This window comes from Lacerta agilis, chromosome 13, assembly GCF_009819535.1.
Source record: "Lacerta agilis isolate rLacAgi1 chromosome 13, rLacAgi1.pri, whole genome shotgun sequence".
NCBI classification, from domain to species: Eukaryota; Metazoa; Chordata; class Lepidosauria; order Squamata; family Lacertidae; genus Lacerta; species Lacerta agilis.
In genome coordinates, this window is record NC_046324.1 from 13,102,549 (window position 1) to 13,126,670 (window position 24,122).

The 24,122-nt window shown below is 42.8% G+C and overlaps 1 protein-coding gene across 1 annotated transcript in view; it reads right to left on the reverse strand.

Moving 5' to 3' along the window:
• The window catches only part of LOC117056520 (NAD(P) transhydrogenase, mitochondrial-like), a 63,474-nt gene that overhangs the window by 30,009 nt on the left and 9,343 nt on the right, over positions 1-24,122 (reverse strand). The window contains exons 3-9 of the mRNA XM_033166972.1: positions 18,070-18,299; positions 16,116-16,333; positions 9,567-9,654; positions 8,130-8,218; positions 6,654-6,841; positions 3,465-3,598; positions 417-608 (exon numbers count right to left, since the gene is read on the reverse strand). Coding sequence (XP_033022863.1) covers positions 417-608; positions 3,465-3,598; positions 6,654-6,841; positions 8,130-8,218; positions 9,567-9,654; positions 16,116-16,333; positions 18,070-18,299 — 1,139 coding nt within the window. The remainder of the gene's footprint in view (positions 1-416; positions 609-3,464; positions 3,599-6,653; positions 6,842-8,129; positions 8,219-9,566; positions 9,655-16,115; positions 16,334-18,069; positions 18,300-24,122) is intronic.

Below are 24,122 nucleotides of genomic sequence, written 5' to 3' on the forward strand. Positions count from 1 at the left end.
CCCGTTGTGGGGATTTGAACCACCAACCTTCTGATCGGCAAGCCCAAGAGCCTCAGTGGTTTAGACCACAGCACAACCTGGGTCCCAAAGTGGTGCTCTACAGAATGTTGTTAAACTACAACTCTCATCATCCTAGATCACTGGCGCTGCAGGCTGGGTCTGATGGGGGCTGTAGCGCAGCCACACTTGGAGGGTTCAATATTGGCTGCTCTTGCAGGTGCAAAACCAGACTCATGCCTTAAGTAAAGAATCAGCAGTGACAACTCTTAAATTATCTTTATCTTGTGTTCCATTAAATGTATTTGCATACGCCCCCTTTATTCTTTAAGAGTCTGGGTTTCACTGGGTTGCTGCATGCATTTGTTAAACTGTTAATTGAAGTATTTTGGGAGGGGGAAGGGAAGGGAGAATCTCACCTTCATTACCATAGTCCCTCTAATTACATGATCAATAGTCCCATAATCAAAATCATCCTTTGGCTCAAAGTAAAAGTATTCTTTGTCGGGAGAAATAGCTTTTAATAACTTCAAGATGTTGTTTGAATAAAGGCTACTGGCCTGAGTGGCCATGCGACTTGGCAAGTCCGTGTAACCAATATGCACCACGCCCTGGGGGAAACGAAACAAACAAACATTATTATTTTTCCAAAAGCGTTTTTCGTGCATTGTCTTGAAACTTTCCTCATGCCGTTTGCCCAGACCTGGTGCACCTTTCAGAACCAACATCAAATCTATCTAATCTATCTATCTATCTATCTATCTATCTATCTATCTATCTATCTGCCACTTATATGCCCAAATGCCTTCTTGAATGGTTTAAATCAAACCTCGCACATGTCTGTGGATTTTCCGACACTTCATTTTACAAGTTAAGTGGTTTCTCCTTTCTAAAACGAACGGCTTGTGTTGATGCTTAGGGGAAAGGAATGGCTTTACTTTTGACCAGGAGCCAATGACTGAACAAGCTGGGAGGCCATTCGGGGAATGAGCTATACAGTCATATGGTGCTTATTTCAAGAATGAAGAAGCAAAATGCATTTTAAAGGTTTGAAAACACCTCTTAGTCGCCTGATGCTATCATGGTTGCAAGATGTACTTTGCAGATTAATTGCACTCCAATTAGTCCTGAGAAATTTGTAAGCAAATACATTTAGTGAGAAAATATCGTAACTATCCCCTTGCCGTTGTTTCAAAAAGAAAAGAAATGAAAAAGAAAACCTGAACATTCTGATTCTGGGTTGTTTTTTTAAGGAGTGTGCAAGTTTTGACTTTAAGTGCATAGTGGGTTCAGAGCCTTTTATTCACTAGCGAAACACCAGTTATGTTGGGTACGGTACTGTGAAATAAATGCCCATACATTGTAGGCTGGGCTGGGTACATACTTGTGCTGCAAATCCTCCACCCATGAAATACCTTGTTTTGGTTTGAAAATCTGGATATTGATTGGTATCCTTAGCCCTTCATGGTTCTGCTTGCCTGGTTTGGATTGGCAGCCAGACATGGAAGAAGGGAATGTATGCCTATTAATTATGGGTCACTGTGAACATGTGGTCCTCTGAAGAGCAGTGCACTCTCATGGATAGGTTGTTTCCAATGCTAGTCCTACTCAGAGTAGACCTATTTAAATTAATGGACATGACTGACTTGACCCTACATCTTCAGTGGGTCTGTTCTGAGTGGGACCTAGTTGGATTCAACACCACTTTTAAAAAAGGGAGTCCTCATTAAAACACACACATTTTATGCAATATACACATTTCTGAAGGGCATTTTTCCTTACTATAATGTATTCTGCACATTATTTTCATGCATTTTTATGCACAACTTATCCAAGCATATGCATTGTTTGTATACATGGTTTCACTGGAGAACCGCACTGAAAAAATCAGAAAAAAACATGTGAATTTCAAAGGTTGGTTGTGTTTCAGTTTGCACACTGTTTTGGAAAGGGCAAATTAGGTAAGTTCACTTTTAAACTGAATCAAATTCCTCCACCCTCATCCCTAGACACACCACTGAAGCATTTTGCTGCACTTAAGTCACTCACTCCATTGTTCACCTTGGTAAATATTACAGGGCTTTAGAACCAACAATGGACTCTATGTTCCTCCCCTATAATGAAGCCCTAGCAACTCCTAGCGGCTCTACACAACACTGGTAAAGAGGTAAGTAATAAATCACTAGAAAACCACTGCATTTCCTAGGATGGAGGGTGGATACAATATATTTATTTTATTTACACACACACACACACACACACAAACATAAACCCACCCCACCACTTCTCCATCCAGTTTTTGAAGACTCTACAGTATAAGAAATGCCATTTAGCCTTACTGTAATGGACAATGGTATGGGAAGCATTTTTTTAAGAACAAAAAGAGAGAGAAGATGCCCAATCACCTTATACGGGTAATATTCAAAATGTGATGAGATGGAAGGTGAAAGAAGAAAGTCATTTGCCATAGGGGTGGAGCCCCCATAAGCCCCAGCCAGCATGGTCATTACTATCGTCTTCCAAAGCAACTACTCTATTCCGAACTTCAAAATGGAAAGTGTAATGCTGGTGGTCAACAAAAGAGGGTTAAAAACTCTCTCAAGGCAAATCTTTAAAAATGTAGTATAAACACCAACAACTGGGAAACACTAGCCTGCAAATGCTCCAATTAGAGAACAGCCTTTTCCAATGGTGTCATGGGCTTTGGAGATGCTCGAACTCAGGATGAAAGGGAGAAATGTGCTAAGAGTAAGGCACGCTTGACAAACCCTCACCATTATCAACTCCCACCCGGAAACCTATGTCCCCACTGTGGAAGGACATGTGGATCCAGAATTGGCCTCACCACTCACTTACGGACTCACTGTTAAGACTGTGTTCATAGAAGACAATCTTACTCGGCTACGAATGATTGCCAAAGATGAAGAGGTTCAAGGATAACGGAAGTTGGAGTCCAGCAACATTGGGAAGGCCCCAGGTTCCCCACCCCACCATAAAATGCAAGCGTGACTTAGGTAATGGGCAAGGGCCTGTAGTTCAGTGGTACTTCGCTGGATTTGCATGTCAAAGGTGCCAGCACATCCAGTTAAAAGGATCTCAGCTGACTTCTGATCTTGGAGAGCAGTTGAAGGAAACTGTACTGTGCTAGATGGATCAATATGACCAAAATAGTTTCAGTGGGAAGGAGGAAAATTTTTTTGCCCAGGGCCAACTTATTTCCTTGGAAGATCAGTAGTACAATTCTAGTTTCCCCTAGCTATATTCTTGAAGGAGCAGGGACCCTTGAAAGTATCTAATATGGTCAAGAAGATCTGGTCTTAGCCTGTATCTGGATGTGGGGCCACCTGAGAACCCAAGGTACAATGCTGTGGACACCATGGAAGAAGGGTAGGATCCATATGTAACAAAGCAAGGCACCTCATTAATCAAGAGGGGGACAAAGTGCCCCAAAGAGGCCCTCTACAAACCTTGTGAATGTGAAGCTCTCCAGGTTGGGTGGTTTCCACATTGCCACCAGCCTCAGCTGCAAGATCTACAATCACGGAGCCATCCTTCATCGACTCCACCATATTCTTAGTAATCAGGGTAGGAGCTTTTTTCCCTGTTGCAATTTGTAAGGAAAAAAAACGAAATATGGGAATTCTCAACAGTTTTAATACAGCGCATAGCATTTTTTTTTTAAGCCTGAGCAGGTACCAACAAAACCACATACAATAAAGCAATAGTGGAATGATTTGGTTTGATACGATTTCTGCCTGTTCCTGCATTTTACGGGGGTGGAGTTAGTGTGAAGATCAAGGGTGGGCTCTGTACATTTGCACTTGGTTTCCAGGTCACAACCCACATAACCCTCCTGTCTCGACCCTTAACTGTCTCACACATACATGAAAAGAGGATTCATATGTAGTTCTCACAGCCTGAGCTTCTCCTGGTCCCATAGCCCAGAAACTGTAACCCATCTCCCTGAGTTGATAGCAGTCCTTGCATGGGATACCATGGTTGTAGTATCCAAGGATGGCTTTTCCTGGAAAGTCCTTCTGCTCATCAAAGTTGGCTGTGAGTCCTGGAAGACTTGTCCATGCCTTGCAGGTCTTTTCCTACCTGGCCTGGGAGGGCAGGGCCCTGACTGACTCCAGCTACAAAAGCTGAGGCTGCTGAAGAGGTCAGAGACCATCTTGGTTATCTTTTTGTGCAGGCCCAGCTCGTTGAACATGAGCATCCACAGCCCCCGCCATGAACCACCATTGGCAGGATTTGCAGCTGCAGCGGCAGGTATGTTCTATGCTTATGAGAATATATTTTTTCTCTTGCTAGCTATGCTGTTTCAAATGTGCCTTTTATATTTGACTTCACTTAGTAATGCTTTCTTTTGAAATGTTTAAGATAATTGGTAACTTGGCTCTGCTAAATGTGCATTCTGCAACTGACCTCCTCTGTAGTGTTGTTGTTGTTTTTGTTGTTTTGTTTTAAAAAATGTTTAGGATAATATTTTCGTTTCCTGTTAATTATGTTTGAATGGATGTTAATTGAATTTAAATGTATACTTAATATTCGACTTTCTTTAGTAATGTTTTATTCTGAATTGTTTTATTTGCTGTTTTAATGTTGGTTGTAAACTGCTTTTTAAAATGCAATGCAATATAGAAATGAAATGAAAAATAATAATAATATCCACAGTTAAATAATTGTCAAGAAGGTGGTGCATTCAATTATACAATTCTCCCCAACTGTAGCCAGAAGCAATACAGTCCAGGGGGAACTGTATTCTGTGATATTTCTGGATGTATAATTCAGCTCTTAAATCCAGGGCTTTTTTTTCAGCTGGAACTCATTTGCGCTTCAAGACACCCCAAGACACCCCCAGGAGAAATAAAGAGACAAGGACACAGAATTTAGGTTAATGTTAATGGGCAAATTTAGGCCACAACTTTATTGGTTACAGAATGTGAGTGGTATTGGCTTAGGGCCCAGTGGTGTCCAAACTTTTTTCAAAGAGGGCCAGATTTGATGAAGTAAAGGGCTGTAAGGGCCAACCAAAGGGTAACCAAAGGGTCAACAAATTTGACCTTTTTTAGGGTTGAAATTGTTGAGCTTTTTTAGGATTGAAGTTGTGGAGGGTTTTTTAGGATTTTACTCCAGCAAATAAACTGCCACAGGGGGCAGATTAAACTGACCAGTGAGCTGGATTAGGCCCCCGAAACGGACTTTGGACATGTCTGGCTTAGGCATTGGCATCAACAGACTATATCTGACTGCTGACTGCCTTGCAGGAAGTCAGGAAGGGTAAACCACCAGTAGGGAGAGCCCCGCCAATGCGGATCAACTTGAGCCCCTCTTGGGTTTCCGCTGGGGTCGTGGCATGGCCCTCGCCCCTCCCCTCCCCCACACCCCCCCGGATTCCTGTAACGGAATACCCTTAATCGTAGAGAGGCAGCTGGTGGCCGCACCTCCCCTCCCCCCACATCGCTATTCCAATGCCTAACCACAAAATCTTACAAAGTTGTGACGATTGCTACAAGGTAGGCGAAAACCAAGTGGCTGGTGCCAATTTGCCAAGTGAAAAAAGTCCTACCAGACACTGTATAAATATTAGCCCATGCTCATGCCCCATATAGCAACTTTTCATCACACTACTTCCAGGTCACATTCAATGGATTAGTGCAGTTTTACACGATGTGGGACTTTGAATATTTGAAGGAATGCCCCTCTCTCTATCAACCTGCCCATGCATTAAAAACTTCAGAGGAGGCCCCTTTAAACTTTCCTGGGAAGGAACTGGACATTAAGAGGTCAGTTTGTGTCCTGACCCGAGTATGGCAAACAAATTAAGAGGTGTTACATTTTAATGGGAAAAGGTTTGGTGCAGTATGGGGATGGGATAAAGACAATTGTACTTATTTTTGAAAGGTTTTTGGATTGGGCTGGAAAAGATAATGTAGCACAGCCCGAGGGTATAATTAGAGAGATTCTTGAAAGGAATATCTGATCAGGTCATATCTCAGCATGATACAAGAGGACATGCAGTGCTGGACAATGAGAACAGCAGACCATCCCTTGTAAGCTGTGATAGAAGTCTTTAGCTTTTAGGAGGCTGTTTTCGTTAGGGATAGAGGGGTGTGTTTATCCAATGTTATTTTCTGAACTCTATTGCTCATCACTTGGGAAGACAGGCAAACTAATGCCAGTGTACTGGAAGAAGCAAAGATCACCAGTGTTGAAGCAATGACTCTTCAACATCAACTTCGTTGGACTGGTCATGTTGCGCGGATGCCTGATTATCACCTTCCAAAGCAACTGCTCTATTCCGAACTTCAAAATGGAAAGCGTAATGCTGGTGGTCAACAAAAGAGGTTTAAAGACTCTCTCAAGGCAAATCTTAAAAAAACTGTAGTATAAACACCGACAACTGGGAAACACTGGGCTGTGAACACTCCAATTGGAGGACAGCCATTACCAAAGGTGTCATGGACTTTGAAGACACTCAAACCCTTGGCGAAAGATTGGACCAGGGACCTTCAGCATGCAAACCAGGGTGCTCTACCGCTGAACGACAGCCCCTCCTCTTGGCTGCCTCCTTGGTGACTGGATCTGCAGGCTCCTAATTAGGAGCACACTCTGCCAAGGGCATCTGGAATCGTTATAAAGTAGTACAGTACCTGGAATAAGGGCAGTGGTAATAACAATATCCACCTCTTTGCACTGTTTGGCAAATAATGCCAATTCCGCCTCGATAAATTCCTTGGACATCTCTTTCGCATACCCTCCGACGCCTTCTCCCGCTTCAGCAATGCTCACTTCTAATGTTTCCGCGCCAAGAGATTTGAACTGCTCCAGAGCTGGAGGCCTGCAAGCAAAGTGGGGAGAATTTCACAGTCAGATCTTTTTTAAAGCCTAACACGCACTAAAAACAGGTAGCTGTCCATGCCAACGCAGAGTGTCTACCAAGGAAGAACTCCCAAGTCCACATTTGGGCAATACCAAATAAATTTGGTAAGCTGACAAGTTCTCTAGAACTCACACCCTGCTTTGTGTAACATCTTGCCAGATGAAGAGTTCTGGAAGATCTCAAAAGCTTGCCACATTTTTGCAACCCAGCTGTGGATTTCAGAGTTTCATCTTTGCTTTTGATTAAATTCAATTTCAGTTACTGGTTTATTTGCAAAGAGATTTAGGTACACTGGTAAGACTAGAGGCTGCAAGCAGGAAAGGAATATGAGCACACTGTAAGCAGTCTTTAAAGACCCAGTGTTTCTGTAAAATTCACAACAGCTTACAGTTTGAGGATTTGAGTTACTTTAAGGGGATACAGGTGGCGCAAGGGGATGCGGGTGGTGCTATGGTCTAAACCACAGAGCCTAGGGCTTGCTGATCAGAAGGTCGGCGATTTGAATCCCTGCGACGGGGGGAGCTCCCGTTGTTTGCTCCCAGCTCCTGCCCACCTAGCAGTTCGAAAGCACGCAAAGTGCAAGTAGATAAATAAGTACCACTCTGGCGGGAAGGTAAACAGCATTTCTGTGCGCTGCTCTGGTTCGCCAGAAGTGGCTTAGTCATGCTGGCCACATGGCCCGGAAGCTGTCTGTAGATAAACGTCGGCTCTCTTGGCCTATAGAGCGAGATGAACGCCACAACCCCAGAGTCATCCGCGATAGGACCTATTGGTCAGGGGTACCTTTAACACCAGTCCTGAAAGACCTGCATTGGCTCCCAGTACGTTTCTGAGCACAATTAAAAGTGTTGGTGCTGACATTTAAAGCCCTAAATGGCCTTGGCCCAGTATACCTGAAGGTGTGTCTCCACCCACATCGTTCAGCCCAGACACTGAGGTCCAGTGCTGAGGGTCTTTTAGTGGTTCCTTCACTGTGAGAAGTGAGGTAACAGGGAACCAGGCAGACGGCCTTCTCGGTAGTGGCGCCCACCCTGTGGAATGCCCTCCCATCAGATGTCAAGGAAATAAACAACTATCTGACTTTTAGAAGACATCTGAAGGCAGCCCTGTTTAGGGAAGTTTTCAATGTTTGGTGTTTTCTTGTGTTTTTAATATTCTGTTGGGAGCTGCCCAGAGTGGCTGGGGAAACCCAGCCAGATGGGCGGCATATAAATAGTTATAGTTGTTGTTGTTGTTGTTGTTATACCTGGTATCAAATCCCCTAACAATGGCTCCCATGGATTTAGCTGCTCCGGCTGCAGCTAAGCCAGCTACACCACCACCAATGATTAATATCTAGAAAGGAAAACAACAGCAATAAATAGCAACAAAGATGCACGATTGGAACAAAGCACACATCACTTAAGCAGGATAAAATGTTTTAAAATAAAGGAAGAAAGTGATGGCCCAGATCTTCCTCTTTGGAAGATTTTGAAATGAGACCATGAGCAAACATATTGTCTGCTTATTAGTCTCAACCCTCACTGCAAACTTTTACAAGACAGAAAACCATGGCGTGATACCTAATCCAGGGTTGGCATCAAAGTTCAGCATGGTTGGGTTAGGGTCAAGGGTCCACACTCCACATGGGGGTCCATTGACAAGGGGCCCTCTGCACCCGCTTCTCCTCTTCACCACTGCAGCCTGCTTGTTCACTTTTGCCTTTTGCTCTGTCTCAGGCATCAGTGGAGGTGCAACCGTAGATGCCACTGCTTGCTTGCTCATTGGCCTAGCAAGGAAGCAGGTTGGAATGGAAGGATCTGTCAATTATGGTCCTCTCAATTTCTCATTAAACTGAGTTATCCACATTTCTGCAGCAATTTGTGATTTTTTATTTTCAAATCCTCATGAAAATTCGTCAAGAGAACATCTCACACAGGAAATTTGTAGGATACAAAATCCTCTTGCAGAAATAAAATTTATTAGATATGCAATCACGAACTAAAGTCAAGAAATCAGTGGCTGTTAAACAAAGGAGCGAGATCAGAACTGTTGTAATTCGATTAATCAAGATTATGGAAGGAGAAAGAAATAAGAACTTTGCACCCTGAATTCCAGCACACGGGAAGTCACCTAAAATTGTTTAATTTGGTATTGGAATAATTGGCTTTTTAAATTGTGTTGTAATTTGGTATTGTGATAATGTGGCTTTTATTGGATTATTGTAATTGAAAATTAATAAAAATATTATTTATTTATAAAAAGAAAATTCATCAAGAGAATGCCTCCTAATAAAGACATTCCTTTTACATAGTTTTGATGAATGTACCTATTTTTGCAAGCAATTCCCCCCCACAATTTAATGCATTTTTGGATGTTATTTCATCAACATGTTCATTTTGATGCACGCTTTGATTGGACAACTGCACCACAACTGCCTTGTTGGACAACTGCACCACAAAATTCACATGAGTGTGGGTTTCAAAGGGTGGCCATAGTTCCCTTCTCAAATTGTTTCGGACAGTGTGAGTTTCATAGATTTGCCTATAAATGCAAACTGAATAGAATTGCAGGTGGTGCAAATGATGAGTAAGAGGAGGAGCAGGAGGAGCAATCTGTAATAATAACGGGAGTGAGAGGGGGCTCATGTAGGGGAAGCGTGTTAGCCAAGGGCCCCAAACCCTGAAGCAGATACTCTTCGCACCTTTGCCGGAGGAACTTTTCCAGCTGCGGTGATTTGCCCAGTAAAAAATCTTCCAAAATGATTGGCTGCCAGGACTACAGCCTTGTACCTAGAGAGAAAGAAAGCAAGACAGAGAGAGAGAGAGAAGAAAGAAAATATTTCTTGGCTCTTCAGTAGGCTTTGTGAATAAATTGCAACAGACTTAACAAATATACAGAAAGCAACCAAAAGGAGAATTAATAAAAGCCACCCAAGAAAACAAACAACAGCTCGAGAGCATCTCCAGGATATAAATTGTCTAAGTGAAAAAATACATTTGACTGTCATAACAAATTATATCAGTGCTTGTTACATGCTTTCAAGGGCCCAACAAAGGAATATTGCTGTGAAGGGAACCTTGGATACTTTGGGAGAGGCACCTGGTGGAGAGTGAAATGTTTTATTATCACCCCGTATCGGGGCCGGATTTAGGTTTGATGAGGCCCTAAGCTACTGAAGGTAATGGGGCCCTTTATATGTCCAGCTGCCCTTTGTCTACAACAAACTGCCGATGTTTTCTGTGTTGAATATACGCCACATGGTAATTTATGGACCTAATAGGTATCTAAAGCCATTTGCACATAACAAAATACGTATTTTATCAAAGTAATTGTTGAAAAGTCCATGCAGAATGCAAAATCCATGCAGGATGTAGGCACCCTATAGATAGAAATGAGCAAACCAGTGATATTTTAGGGAGCAGGCTAGCAGGCAGGGCCCATTACTTACCGGTACATCGTAGGAACCTACACAACACAAAACACTGCTGCTGTATGTAGGTTTCATTTTATTTGTTTTTTGTCTTATATTTTGGAAATGTACATCCAGGTTTTTCCCCTTTAATTTTTTTGGGGGCACCCAAGAGAGTGGGGCCCTAAGCTATAGCTTGTTTAGCTTATACGTAAATCCAGCACCGAGTTACTTTGACTGGCAATGGGGATCGTTTCCCCCTCTGTCTCTTATACAGCCTGATGCTATGGTTCACTGATGCTATGGGGATAGGGCCCAGTTGCACATTAAGTAGAGGCATGCCCAGTGCTTTTTCCCTTTCCTTTTTTTAATTGGGTTTTTATAAACAAGAATAATGTTATACAAATAAGTATACCAAGTTTTCTCATGTCATTTGTGTATCACAAAAATAGCATAATAAATGTGGAAAAATCTCTACAACCTATGTTTCATTATGAGTGGTCAATGTATAAGTTCTTGGTTTATGAATTGGTCTAAACAATTAGGAAGAAGAAGGGGAAGAGGGGGGAAGGAGGAGTGGCAAGTGGGGTGGGCTTCTATTATTCTACATAGTGTGTGTGGGGATTGTGTCAGCATTACTTGTATGGGTTCTCTTACTATTCGCTTGTTGTATTTCCTTGGTGGCGAGAGAGGTTGAGTGTGGCTTAGGGTATGGTTGGTTGTCTTTGGTTGGCTGTAGTGAGAATTGTTTTTGTGTGTGAGTGGGGTGTGAGCGTGTATTTTTGAATCAGGCTAGCCAGATTGATTTGTATGCTGTCAGGGGATTCTTGTTCTTGTCTTGTTGGGCTGTGTATGTGATAAAGGGGAACCAAACCAGGGTGAAGGCGTCTTCTTCTATTTGTCCCCATGTCAGTTTCAGTTTATTGGTTAGTTTTTCTAATAAGGCTGTTTCCCATACTATTTGATACCATTGGTCCATGCTTACTCCTGACAGGTCTCTCCAGGGTCTGGCTATGATGCCTCTGGCTGCTGAGAGTAGGTGGGTTATGAGCTCTTTGTGGTGTGAGTGGGCATTATTATCTTGGAAGATGTTTAGTAGTGCTTTTTTTAAAAAAACAACCAAAACGTTTGGGGCACTCTCATTTTTACTCAAGAAAATCACCATTTTATAGTTCAAATCAGGAAAAATAAATACAGTAAATGGACAAAAGTACAAAGATTCACAAAATGTTTAGGGGTATGCATACCCCTGCGTCCCCCCAGAAAAAAAGCACTGGGCATGTCTAAGGTTCATTAGGGGTGCATAACTTCCAAACAATTGGTGCTAAAGGCAACCTTTTTCTGGGTTCACTCTAGTTCTCTGAAGAAGAAAACAATAGGTTTAGATTATTTCTTTCTTTTTAAAGCAACAGGGTTTTGTTTTGTTTTGTTTTGGTTTTGCAGGGGGGAGGATTCATTTTGAAAGCATGTTAAGGAAATCCACATCCGTGGATGCTACCCAACATAATGCTTCCAACATAAACGTTCTTTGGAAAGTCGCAGCAATGTTTGCCTTATTTTTCACTTCATGCGGGGTTTACATTATCGCTGATTAACAAGGGAATCCCTCTGTTGTATATGCAAAGAGGAATAATTGCATCCATGCCTGCATTCACTCTGCCTACAAGATGATCCAACAGGAGGTCGGCTCACAGACATCTGTCAGAGCACACAGGGACCCCTCGAAATCATTGTGCATACTTGATCTCCCTTGGTTGTGTGCTAGCTCCGTTGACCCCAAATTAGGATTGTTGGGCTACTGAAACTGAGGTGCTAGCAGGGAGGCCTGCATGCTTTATGCCATACAAAACCATAGCCATTTTGCCGGTCAAAGGAGCTACTGGCATGATCTCACCTGCACTGTGGTGCTACCACTGAAGATCGAAGGAGGATGGAACGGATAAAGAGTACTCCAGTACACAAATGTTGATGTGTCAATACATCTGTATTTAAGGAAGAGGTGCAGAATTGACTCTGTCTAGCAGGCCGCCATCTTTAGTTATGTCAATAGCATCAAAAGCGATGCTTGAGCAGCCTCAGGGCTGCAGGGCTAGGGAAGGGAAACTTAACGCTTTCTCTCCCATTTCACCCCTCAGAAGCTAACAGTTGCGTTTCAAGCATCCCATTGATGCTAACAGGATTTTTCCTTGAAATGCAAATCACTGCTTCAGATAGACTATTTTGCAGGGGCCTACGTCAGTGTCAAGTTCTTATTTAAGATATCGGGTTATTCATTTTGTAAGGCCAGAGCAAGAGGCTGTTTGTTGATGAACAGGTTAACATACAACTGGACAGGAAAATGAAAGTAGCCACTAGAAAAAGCTAAACGAGTCTTAGCTCCAGCCCATAATAACTTTGGGGAGAGCCTTCTCGGTGGCAACTCCCAGACTTTAGAATTCCCTCCCTAGAGAAGCTAGACTGGCTTTCTCCTTTCTTGTTCCGACAGGCATTTGGGAACTGGCTGCTTTTAACGAAAGCAGTCATGCTGTTTTTATTGTAATTATTGGTATGCTTTTTATATATGTCTATCATTTTAATTCTATCAGTGTTTGATTGTTTTTAATTATTGTATTGTTTTTTTCCTGTTTTTCTCTCTGCAGTTCTTCTTTTTATCTGTAAGCTTCCTTAAATCCCGTCAGGGAAAAGGGTTGGTATTAATAAATATAACATAATAACAGCAATAATAACTGGCCACAGTGTTTAACTCTTATCATTACCCATTACTACAGTCAGGAAGAAAAGGAGTTAACCTTCTCCTCTCCACTTCTCAGATTATGAGGCTACATAGTCTTCTCTTTGGGCAGCTATTTGCACAAGAAAAACCATGCAGGTAATTGGCATTAACACAATTCCTGTCACGTCTAGTTTGGACTCTTTTTTGCCCTTCTTGGGTGTTTTGTGCAAAGGAGCACAGCACGCAGCCCTGCTCAAGCAATCTTTGGGCTTGGCAAGTGGCAAAAGTTGCCATATTATGCCAGAAAAGGAACATCAAACGAGCCGTCCCTGCGGCATGTCGAGCACCATCATTGCTTTCCAGAAAACCATTGTGTAAGCAATACATTGAATACATCAAGGCACTGTTTTCTCAGGAGATTGTATCCAGGTAAGCAGGTCCAGAATATGCTACTGACACCTAATTTGTCTTCTAGAAGTGCTCAAAAACAAAGCTGTTCTGGAACCAATTGCAGAAACAGCTGCAGCCCCAGAAATATGTGGGAGCCCTTACTCTGCTATTAACACAACAAAAGCAGAGCCTGTGAAAGAACAAGGCCTTTTCAGTTGATAAACTTGAAAGTCAATCCAAATTGCCTCCAGATCAGATCTTACATCCAAGGTGTTTTTGAATGACCGGGTAGCAGCAGCTACCCAGTCCTAGCCACATTCATTCAGAAGTAAGTCCCATACTTCCAACTAAGTATGCTTGAGTTTGAAGCCCTTCACATCACATTGACTGTACTATGAGCCAAAACCTTTGGGGCCAGTCATTGCCATTCAGGAATAAACACATTTTGAATCAATTCACGTTTGGAACTGATTTCAAAGCTGCTGGAATTTTTTTCTTTCAACCCAACAAACTGGTTTAAATGCTATACCAATTATGTACACATGCTGCATCTTGAAATGGTTCAGAATTAAAGCCACTTCATCTCAATCAGACTCATTTTGGTCAAGACACTAAGCCAGACTTGCCATTGCTGTATTCAGAGAAAACTCTTGCGTCTTTTAAGAACCGTGCATCTGGGAGATGTTAAGTCAGGTGTAATCTCTCCAGCTACAGGGCTATTACACACTCTTTACGCTGTGGTTTAAATCTGACAACACTATTTTTCCAGGCTGTTTTCCTAAACACTTACTTGCTTCCTAAGCGCTGGCATCTAATAACATCCCACATACTTTCCTTCTGCCCAAATGAGGTGTCATAAATGGCCACCGAAGAGGCCCCAAATTATAATGTCTCCCAGAACAGAAGACAGAGAGGTTAAGTGTCATTAGCGTTCCCACACAAAACACTTAATATCTCCTAGAAGATTCTACACACCACCTCTATATTCACGTATAATAGGGCATGTTGGACCCACAGCAACACACAGTTGCTGTATATTCTCCCCATCTAAGACAGGAGTCCTCAAACTTTCTATCACCAGGGCCCTTTTGAGATGGCTGATCATTACTGAAGGCCCACAGTCACCTAATTCATCTTTGGAATTTGCTAAAATTTTTGCCATAGTACATAGCTCATATTTCCTCAAGACATTTATTCTGGAAGTAGTGTGAACCATTCTCCACATTTAGGACAAAATTTGCTGACCCAGAAGCCCTAGGAGAAGAAGGCCTTTTCGTTTATGTTTTCTGCTTCTCACGCCAACATTCCTCTCAAAATGTATTTATTCATCCCCTATAGTTTCTTCTCCCATTATCCTTTCACGTGCAACTTATGCTGTATTCTCTGCTCCCAACTGCTAGTTTCTTCCAACTCACCTTCTTCCCATAACAGCTTTCCTCTCTTATGCGTATCATCATCATCATCATCATCATCATCACCATACTATAATAAATACTATAATATAATAATAAAACCACTGAATTAATTGACTTTTGGTTAGGCCTACTTTAGGCACCTCCTTCCCCTACACAGACATGTTGACTCAATTGCCATCATATTTTGTAACAAGCTCTTGTCAGGCAGTTTAGGGTTTCCTTGTTTGTTTTTTTAAGGTGTTATTTGTTATATATTCTTCAGTGTACCAAGGAAATCCCTTGAGTATGAGGAAACCACTTCCTTATTTTTGTGTGGTCCTGTTTTGCTTCCTGACTCAAGTGCTCAGCCACTTGAATTTGTTGTTAAAAGGAATGATGATGGTAATCCCCAGGTTGCAATTTGGAGGTCATCCCTATCCCTTTAAGGAGACCCATTCCCGGTGCAGTTTAATCAACACTTCTGGTATCAAACTGAAACAAAGCCAGGCACAGATGGTTTACAGCCACCATTGAGTTGTGGGGTAGAATGACTCCTGCTAAGTCAGTCATGGCCTACTATCCAAACATGGCTTTTTAATATACCGGAAACAGTGGTTTTCTTAGTTCTGTTTCTCTGCTCCTTCGTGCTCCTCAGCCTCCTGGAGCAAACAGGGCTCTTGGTTTGCCCAGCAGCAGCTAGGAGGAAATAGTTGCAGTGGGTAGAAAAAGCAGCAGCTGCTGCAGAGCTATAGTCTCATCGGTACTGTACATTTAAAGCAGTATCATACCACTTTAAACATTCATGGCTTTCCCCCAAAGACTCCTGGGAGCTGTTGTTTGTTAAGGGTGCTGAGAGCTGTGATGAGACCCTTATCCTCCTCATAGAGCTGCAATTCCCAAAGTTCCCTCGGAAGAGAGATTGACTGGTAAACCAGTCTTGAGAATTGTAGCTCTGTGAGGGCAGAACAAATGCAATCTAATAGTCATTCGATGCCCCAAGCTACGGGTTCTTCCTGTGACAAAAGCCTCCTCCCAGAGATAGGGTGGCCACCGTTCCCGTGCCTTTATGATTTAGGCTGATCTAGGCACTTCTGAACACACTGACTGTCCTTCTGGCACTAAAGCGGGAGAGGCTGCAAAGATTTGTAGTGGGGCTGAGGCTGGAATTGTACTGATTAATCTGAAATGGTAGCCCTGGTCCTTCACTATTGCAAAACTGGCCGCAGTTGAGAACTGTCCAAGTAGGATAAGTGTAAGAAGCAATGCCATATATGACACAGCTGAAACAGAAAATTCAGCCCTACAAAAAATAGCATTAGTAGAGAGAATATTGTGGATCCTCACCCTGCAATGTTGGCCATTGAACTTAAGGCATCATATCCTTGAGCGATAGTGACTCGAGGAACTTGGTCCATTGCCAAGACGGTGGCCTTGCGCTGAGCAAGTTTATCCAGCAGATCTGGATTCTGAGCTGGATAGATGAAGCTGACAAGTGTTGCCTTCTCCTTCAGTAGGGCTGTCTCATGCACTCCCAACACTTCATTAAAGACTGGAGCTCTGACCTGAAACAAAAGAAATGCTTTGTTTAATCCAAAATATTAATCCAAAATATATTTCCATGTACCTAAATTAGACAACCTCCAGAACACCTGTCTGTTATGTATTCAGTGGTCTGTGTTTGCCTGAACTTGAGTGTGGACTAAGGATTCTGAGCCCCTGTGTTCTGATTTGATACATGATATCCAATCACAGAGCATTTCAGGATTTGGGCCTCTGCCATTGGCCTTAAACTCTTGAGTTGTAATTCGCAGCTTGGAAGTTTAGACAGCCAATCACATTGGGAGTGGCCCTGGCCTTCAGAAATGTATACAAGCAGTTGCCTTGCCCCTGTTGTCCAATTCTGTTAATTCAATAAATATTCTTGCTGTTTTCACTATGTCTTGCCTCATTGGAACCCACCTACACTTCTTCCAGATGTTTTGGGCTACAAGTTTCATGAGACTCAGCTGTGCTGACTAGCATTGATGGGAGTCATAGTCCAATACATCAGGAGGGAACCAAGCTTGTGAAGGTATAGAATGACACCTCTTCAATCAAATCCCTCCCCCAAACTCACCTTTTCCATGAAGCCTGTAACCCTTTATTCCCACAACAACTGAAACAAATCATATTCACCCCTTTCCACTTCTCTCCTTGTCTTCCCCTGTGCTGAAATGTAGATTGTAAGCTTCTTGGGTGAAGGCTATGTCTTTTTCTACAATCTGAAGAAAAACCAGAGTATATGCTGGTCTTATGCTGGTCTGTGACCCAAATAAAGTTTGATGCTGATACTATGTCTTTTTGTTGACTTCTGTAAAGTGTTATGAAAATGTATTGCGCAATGATGATGATGTTCGATTGCAGTCCTACTGGACTTAACTCATCTCTGTTCATGCTGAAACACTTTTGGGGTGTCCTGGTTTTTACTTTTCGAAATATGAAATACAGCAACCCTAGTGAAGCAGGATTAAGGACATAGGTTATGACAATGGCTCCCAGCAAAAGCTCATTGATTGTAATTGTGAATTCAGTCAAAGATGATATTTGTTTGTTTGTTTCCTTCTTTACTCTTATTATACCTGCATCCTACACCCCCTCCCCACATTGATGACTTATAGCAAGCAACTTCAGGGGGTGTTAGTCCTCTAAACAGTGGGTAAACAAAGGGTGCCTTCTGTCACTGTTTTGAAGGAGAGTTTCAAGCGCATGATGAAAGTTTCTGTTTGTTCAATTAACGTTCAATTAAAGCACACCCTAAAGTGAATTGTAGCACACCCTAGTGCCACAAATCCACTTTTTAAAAAAGGACTTGTTACAGCTAGTGTCAGGGAAATTTCAGTGTAAGATGAAGAAGTTATTAATGGGAAGCCATAACCACACTTTGAGCAAATTTGTATAACCACCCTATAAACATATCAGAAAGCATGCTCAAGAAAGACTGGACATCTATAGAAGCTGTGATATATTGCTCAGGGGGGCAGGAGAAGGGAAGAGGAAAGCAAGTCTTCAACCACCAGTTATGTCTATGACTCATCCAGAAAGTATAGTCAGAGACATTTTGGCAAATTAAAAAAATCCACCTGGACAAAAATCTTACCCCTGAAGAAGAGGACATGTCCTGGAAAAAAGAGGGCACATGGCAACCCTAGGGCACATTGAATAAGGTTGCCCAAGAGATATGAGTTTGGAGATGGATAGATGAAGCTGCCATGTCATACTCTCACAAATGTAAGTCTATATATTTCACTAGCAAGCTTGCCTTTAACACAAGATCAGATCCAAACACCGTTTTCAAGTCCCCAATTTTTGCTCCAGCGTGTTTGTATAGATCATCGGAGAACTTCGCTTCTTCACCAGCTCCATGTTCCACTTGCACATTAAAGCCTTGCTTCACTAAAGCTTGGACGCCAGCGGGAGAAAGAGCTACTCTCTTCTCGTTTTTGTATATTTCCTTGGGCACGCCAACAATAAGATCCTTGTAGCGAATTCCTGAATAAGACAAACATAGAAACACAACATACATAAAAGGAAAGTTAAAGGCCCAGAATCAACATTCTTTGACCCCCAACAGAAGGGCTGTTGTGCTAGTAGTGTAAGGGGCTGTTGTGTGCTAGTGAGAATAATGGCGGTGCAATAGGAAATCCAGTGCAACAGCTGTACTAGTGGAACCAAGATGCCTACAGGAAGCCCAAAAGAAGGACACAAACACTCTCCCATCCTGCAGTTTCAAGCAAATGGTATTTGGAAACACACTGCCTTAGAAGCATACTACGACACCTCAGAGGTGAGGTACCCAAAAGAGAGTCTTAATGGAGGATCTCAGTGACCAGAGAAATATCTGAGAAGATGGTAAATATCAGGGTCCCGAGTTGTTTATGTTTTCAAAGGTTGAAACCAGCACTTTGCACTGAGCCTGAAGCTAACTAGAAGGCAATCCAGATGTTTCAAAATAGATATGACTACTTCATACAACAGTTAAACAATGGAATCCAGTACCACAATATGAAGTAGTGCCCACCAACGTAGATGTTTTTAGAAGGGGATTATACCAATTTGTGGAGGATAAGGCTGTCAATGATTGCTACTTACGATGGCTTTGTGTTCCTTCAAGTATCAGAAACACTAAGCCTCTGAATACCAGTTGTAGGGAAACACAAGTGAGGGAGTGCTATTGTGTCCATATTCTGCTTGTGGCCTTCATGTCGGCATCTGGTTAGTGATTCAGAGAATGCTGGAATAGACAGGCCTTTGTTCTGATCCATCAGGTCATTTCTTATGTCCATACTCATGCCCCCCTAGAGAAGAGGGAAATTGTGATACCTCTACACAATTCAAAGGGGGGAAAGTTGTGTTTAGTGAGAAGCAGCTGTCTGTCTTACTGGCTCTCTCATACGCACAAGTGAAATGTTACAGTTTTTTCCAGACACAATCATTTATCTTCTCATCTATTCCAGATTTCTTCCAGCATCTTTCCTTCCCTTGCCAGGAAAACAGTTTCAGGTGGGAAGAATGTGGGTGGACAGACAAATTTGCAGAAAGGTGGGACACTGACATTTGAAACAAAAGGAAAGCTGTGGTTCTAGGTTTGTATTTACTGTAACAAGTCCCCCTCATTTCTCTGTTCTCTCTAGCGTACTAGGAAGAAAATTCTAGAAAAATATCTCCCCCTCTCCATTTCCCATTGCTTTCAGTAACTGTTTATTGTCCCAGTTATAGCGGAAAAACCAAGTGGATCTTCGCCTCTTCCTCTAAAGCTTTATTAATATTGAGTGACCGACTCTGTAAGACCTCACTCACAGTGAGCCCTCTTTACTCACACCAAACATTTCCACCGATTGCCCTCCACGGGGTTACATGCATGTGGTGGGGTCGTGTGTGTTTGGTTAGTGACACAGAGCACCGCCAAATGAGACATTCCGCCGCTGAAAGTTTTTGCAGTGCTCAGTTCCACAGCCAACCCACACAGTCACACGAACACTCTGCTGGATGCCAAAAGAATAACAAATTAAAGTTTAGTTTATAAAAGCCTTGGCTGGGATGCTGCTTACACAAGTTTTCATGCTGTTTACTCCGAGCGGGGAAAAGGTGTGGGAGAGGAGGCCACAAGGAATGACGAGACAACCTTAACTCTACAAGTCTAGGGTTCAGACTCCTGAAGTGTGTGTGGGGGAATAAAAAATAAAAAGACAGTGGTGTCAAGAAGAGTTTTCCCCACCCTCACCCCCTGGTTTGAGTTAACTGCCATTATTTGTAACGGTTGTCTGCAAAGAAGCATTGGGGGTTTCTTTGCAGACAACCACACCCTCCAACATTTCTCCAATGAAAACAGGGACGTCCTGGTCTGTTGTTGTTGTTGTTGTTGTTACCCCACTCATCTAATTAGGTTGCCCCAGGCACTCTGAGCAGCTTCCAATTTACATAGAAATATAATAGAACATTAAATATTTTAAAAACTTCCCGATACAGGGCTGCCTGCAGATGTCCTCTAAAAGTTGCATAGTTACTTATCTCCTTGGCTTGGGTGTGTGTGTGTGTGTGTGTCATAACTCCATACCCTCCAACATTTCTCCAGCGAAAATAGGGATGTCCTAAGGGAAACTGGGACATTCCGGGATCCCAACAGAAACTGGGACAGCTTCTGAAAATCCAGGACCGTCTCTGGAAAATAGGGACACTTGGAGAGTCTGCCCAACATGCAGGTTTAAAGGGGCAGGGTTTAAAGATTAAACGCGGCAACATCGTAGCTTTTGAGTAACATGATAACGATGGTGATGATGATGATGATGACGACGACATCAACAATTTTATTTATTACCCACCAGTGTAAAACACAATCACAAGAATAAGGTGGGTCCTAAAAATATAGACCTCAAGTGTCAAAGGCACTTTATTATGAAGGTGCCAGATGTGCCTCTCTGGGGAGGGATTTCCACATTTAGAGGCTGCTATAGAGAAGGTTTCACTTTCTTGGGTTCCATGCTCACTGCAGATGGTGACAGCAGTCACAAAATTAGAAGACGCCTGCTTCTTGGGAGAAAAGCAATGACAAACCTAGACAGCATCTTAAAAAGCAAAGACATCACCTTGCCGACAAAGGTCCGTATAGTTAAAGCTATGGTTTTCCCAGTAGTAATGTACGGAAGTGAGAGCTGGACCATCAAGAAGGCTGATCGCTGAAGAATTGATGCTTTTGAATTATGGTGCTGGAGGAGACTCTTGAGAGTCCCATGGACTGCAAGAAGATCAAACCTATCCATTCTCAAAGAAATCAGCCCTGAGTGCTCACTAGAAGGACAGATCCTGAAGTTGAGGCTCCAGTACTTTGGCCACCTCATGAGAAGAGAAGACTCCCTAGAAAAGACCCTGATGTTGGGAAAGATGGAGGGCACAAGGAGAAGGGGACGACAGAGGATGAGATGGTTGGACAGTGTTCTCGAAGCTACTAACATGAGTTTGGCCAAACTACGAGAGGCAGTGAAGGATAGGCGTGCCTGGCGTGCTCTGGTCCATGGGGTCACGAAGAGTCGGACACGACTGAACGACTGAACAACAACAACAACATAGAGAAGGTCCTCTCCTGGGCCACCCCAGGAATTACCACAAGGGCAGGAATTACCACAATCTGCAGATCTTAACATGTGAGACAGGGCTGTCTTAAACATATGCGGCGCCGGGGTGCAAAGATCCGCCCAGCACCCACCCCCAGGTTGCCCAGTCCCAGGCATGCAGGAGCGTAGAGCCAGCTGGCCGGCTGCTTCAACGTCTCACTGGCTTGGTTGCCCCCAAACTCGCGGCGCTGAGCCGCCCACAGCAGAAGAGCTGTGGCGCTCCGACTGAAAGGCGGGCTCTTCCCCAGACTCAACTCTCGGACCCCGGACTTTCGGCCTGGCGCCCCTGAGAGCCTGGCGCCCAGATGCCCCACACCCCTAACACCTATGGGTAAGATGGCCCTGACCTCAGAGAATCTGTAAATTATCTGGGGCTAAGTCATTTAGGGCTTCATGTTAAAATTCTATATTGATACCAGTCACTATTAGATAAACTGCAGGAAAACGGAACAGGGGTTTCAGATGCAAATCCATTCGCTAGCCGTAGCACATTTAAGGATATTTTCAGACCCACTGAAACTCACTTAAACCCTCAAGAAACACAGCTGCGAACAGCCATTTCCAAAGGGTGGTTTCCTTGCTAGTTCCCACCTTAGAACTCTTTTTCATTATTTACTGAAAATATATTAAGAATGTGCCCTTCGTCTGTCGAGACCAAAGGAGGGTGCATAAATATAACAAACAGCCCATACAGCCCCAAAAACACCATACAGCTATAAAACACATAATAAAAATGCAACAAAATAGAATTAAAGCAGTTAAAATAACAGGGCAAGCTGATGAAACAACAGATTAAAAGTCTTTAAACAACAAAGCAAGCAGGTATGTTTGGATCTTGCATCAAAATGATAGCGATACCAGCACTGGTCATAAATCTAAGGGAAAGGGATTCTTCAAATAAGGTGCCACTGTGGAGAAATCTGTTTTGAGTGTCTCCCTCCTCAGCGGGGGTTCACCTGGTGCTATCTTAATCTATTTTTAGGTGCTTGGCAAAAACTTCCTTTTTTATGTGGGCCTTTAGTTTGAAGCGTTTAAAATACTAGTAGCCTCTTTTAGTGCGGCAGGATCTGTGAGACCTATTTTTTTATTTGTATGGATGAGGGCTTAATTTTTTTTTATTGGTTGTGTATTTAGATTTAGTGTGTACATTACATTTGTATGTCGCTTTGGGTGATTTTCATGAAGAAAGCAACCAAATAATATGAAGAATCAGGGCTTTTTTAACAGCTGGGACTCGCCGGGACTCTGTTCCAGCACATCCGTAACTCAGTTCCACAAATGGTGGGCACCATTGCCTTTCTAAGAGAACAAAGGAGGCATTCATAGCGAGTTCCAGCACCTCTTTTTCTACAAAAATAGCACTGATGATGATGTTGACAACTCTGTAAGGTATAAACTATAGTTCTCAGGAATATTTGGGGGGAGCAATATGCTTTAAATGTATGGTGTGCATTGTTGTTGTTCAGTCGTTCAGTCGTGCCCGACTCTTCGTGACCCCATGGACCAGAGCACACCAGGCACGCCTATCTTTCACTGCCTATGGTGTGCATTAAGCCTTAGTAAAAACATAAAACAGCTCTCAGAGCTTTGGCATATCGGCTTCTGCTCTATCACCTCCCTTTACCAACCAGCAACCTGGTTATATTCTTACAACTTTCTCCCTTCTTGGCATAATTACAATGTCAGTGTGACATTTGGGGTAACATTTTCTGCAAGTCCAAAATCAGTTAGTGTATACATAGTGTTGTCCAATATTTTTCTACTACAAAGCCATCACCGCACATTTCCAAACCCTGCTTCTTAGTCATTAAACTCTTGTTTTAAATTGACTTTTGCTTTGTTTACTTTATCTCATTGGGAAATCATGTTCTGGAACATGCTAAAATAAAGCTAAACTACTGTTCTTGTAAACTAAAGAATATTTCATATGCCATTGTTTCCTTACCCGACCTTAGCAAGTATATTGCAGAATGAAGCTGAAAGCCAAAGGAAAGGCTATGGCTAAAGCTGTGCACTCACTATATCTTTGAAGCACATGGCTTCACCCAAAGAATCCTGGGATCTTGTATACAATAAAAAAAAACCCCAAATAGAAACATTAAAATCGGAGATAATCAACTAACTTTTACAGAAAGATTTTTTTTTCTCATTTTCCGGCACGAGCTTCATGGTATAGAAGGCAAGTCTCCCACTTCTGCTGTGACCAGCTCCCCTCTCCCCTGGTCTTCCAGGACCAAGAGAGGTATGAAGCAAAAGGAGCAAAGGCAGGCACAACTGGCATAGTCTCAGATTGATTGGGAAAGACTTGGGGGAGACTTAGGCAGCTGTGGGCAGGCAGGGACCTTTAGCCTCCACAACTGCCTCACAGGTGTAAGGCCTACCAAGAAGAATTGCTGGACTCATTAGGCATGGAGCTCGTGAGTAGACTTTGTTTCTTCTAACAAAGAGCTAACTTCCCTTACTCTGTGTGATTTATTGCTGGCTGGCTCCTGACAGACCCCCTTCATTATTTCATTACCATAACCCCATGTGAATGAGGTTATGCTTAATAAGCTTTGTGACCAAGCAGGACTTTGAACCTGGGTCTAAGTCCGACATCTCCAGCACACAGGCCCTCCAGTGTGAAAAATAAGCAAATGCAGTGCAGTCCTAAACCGGACCTGGGAGACCCCCTACAATGAAGAAAGGAATCCTTAAAACACTA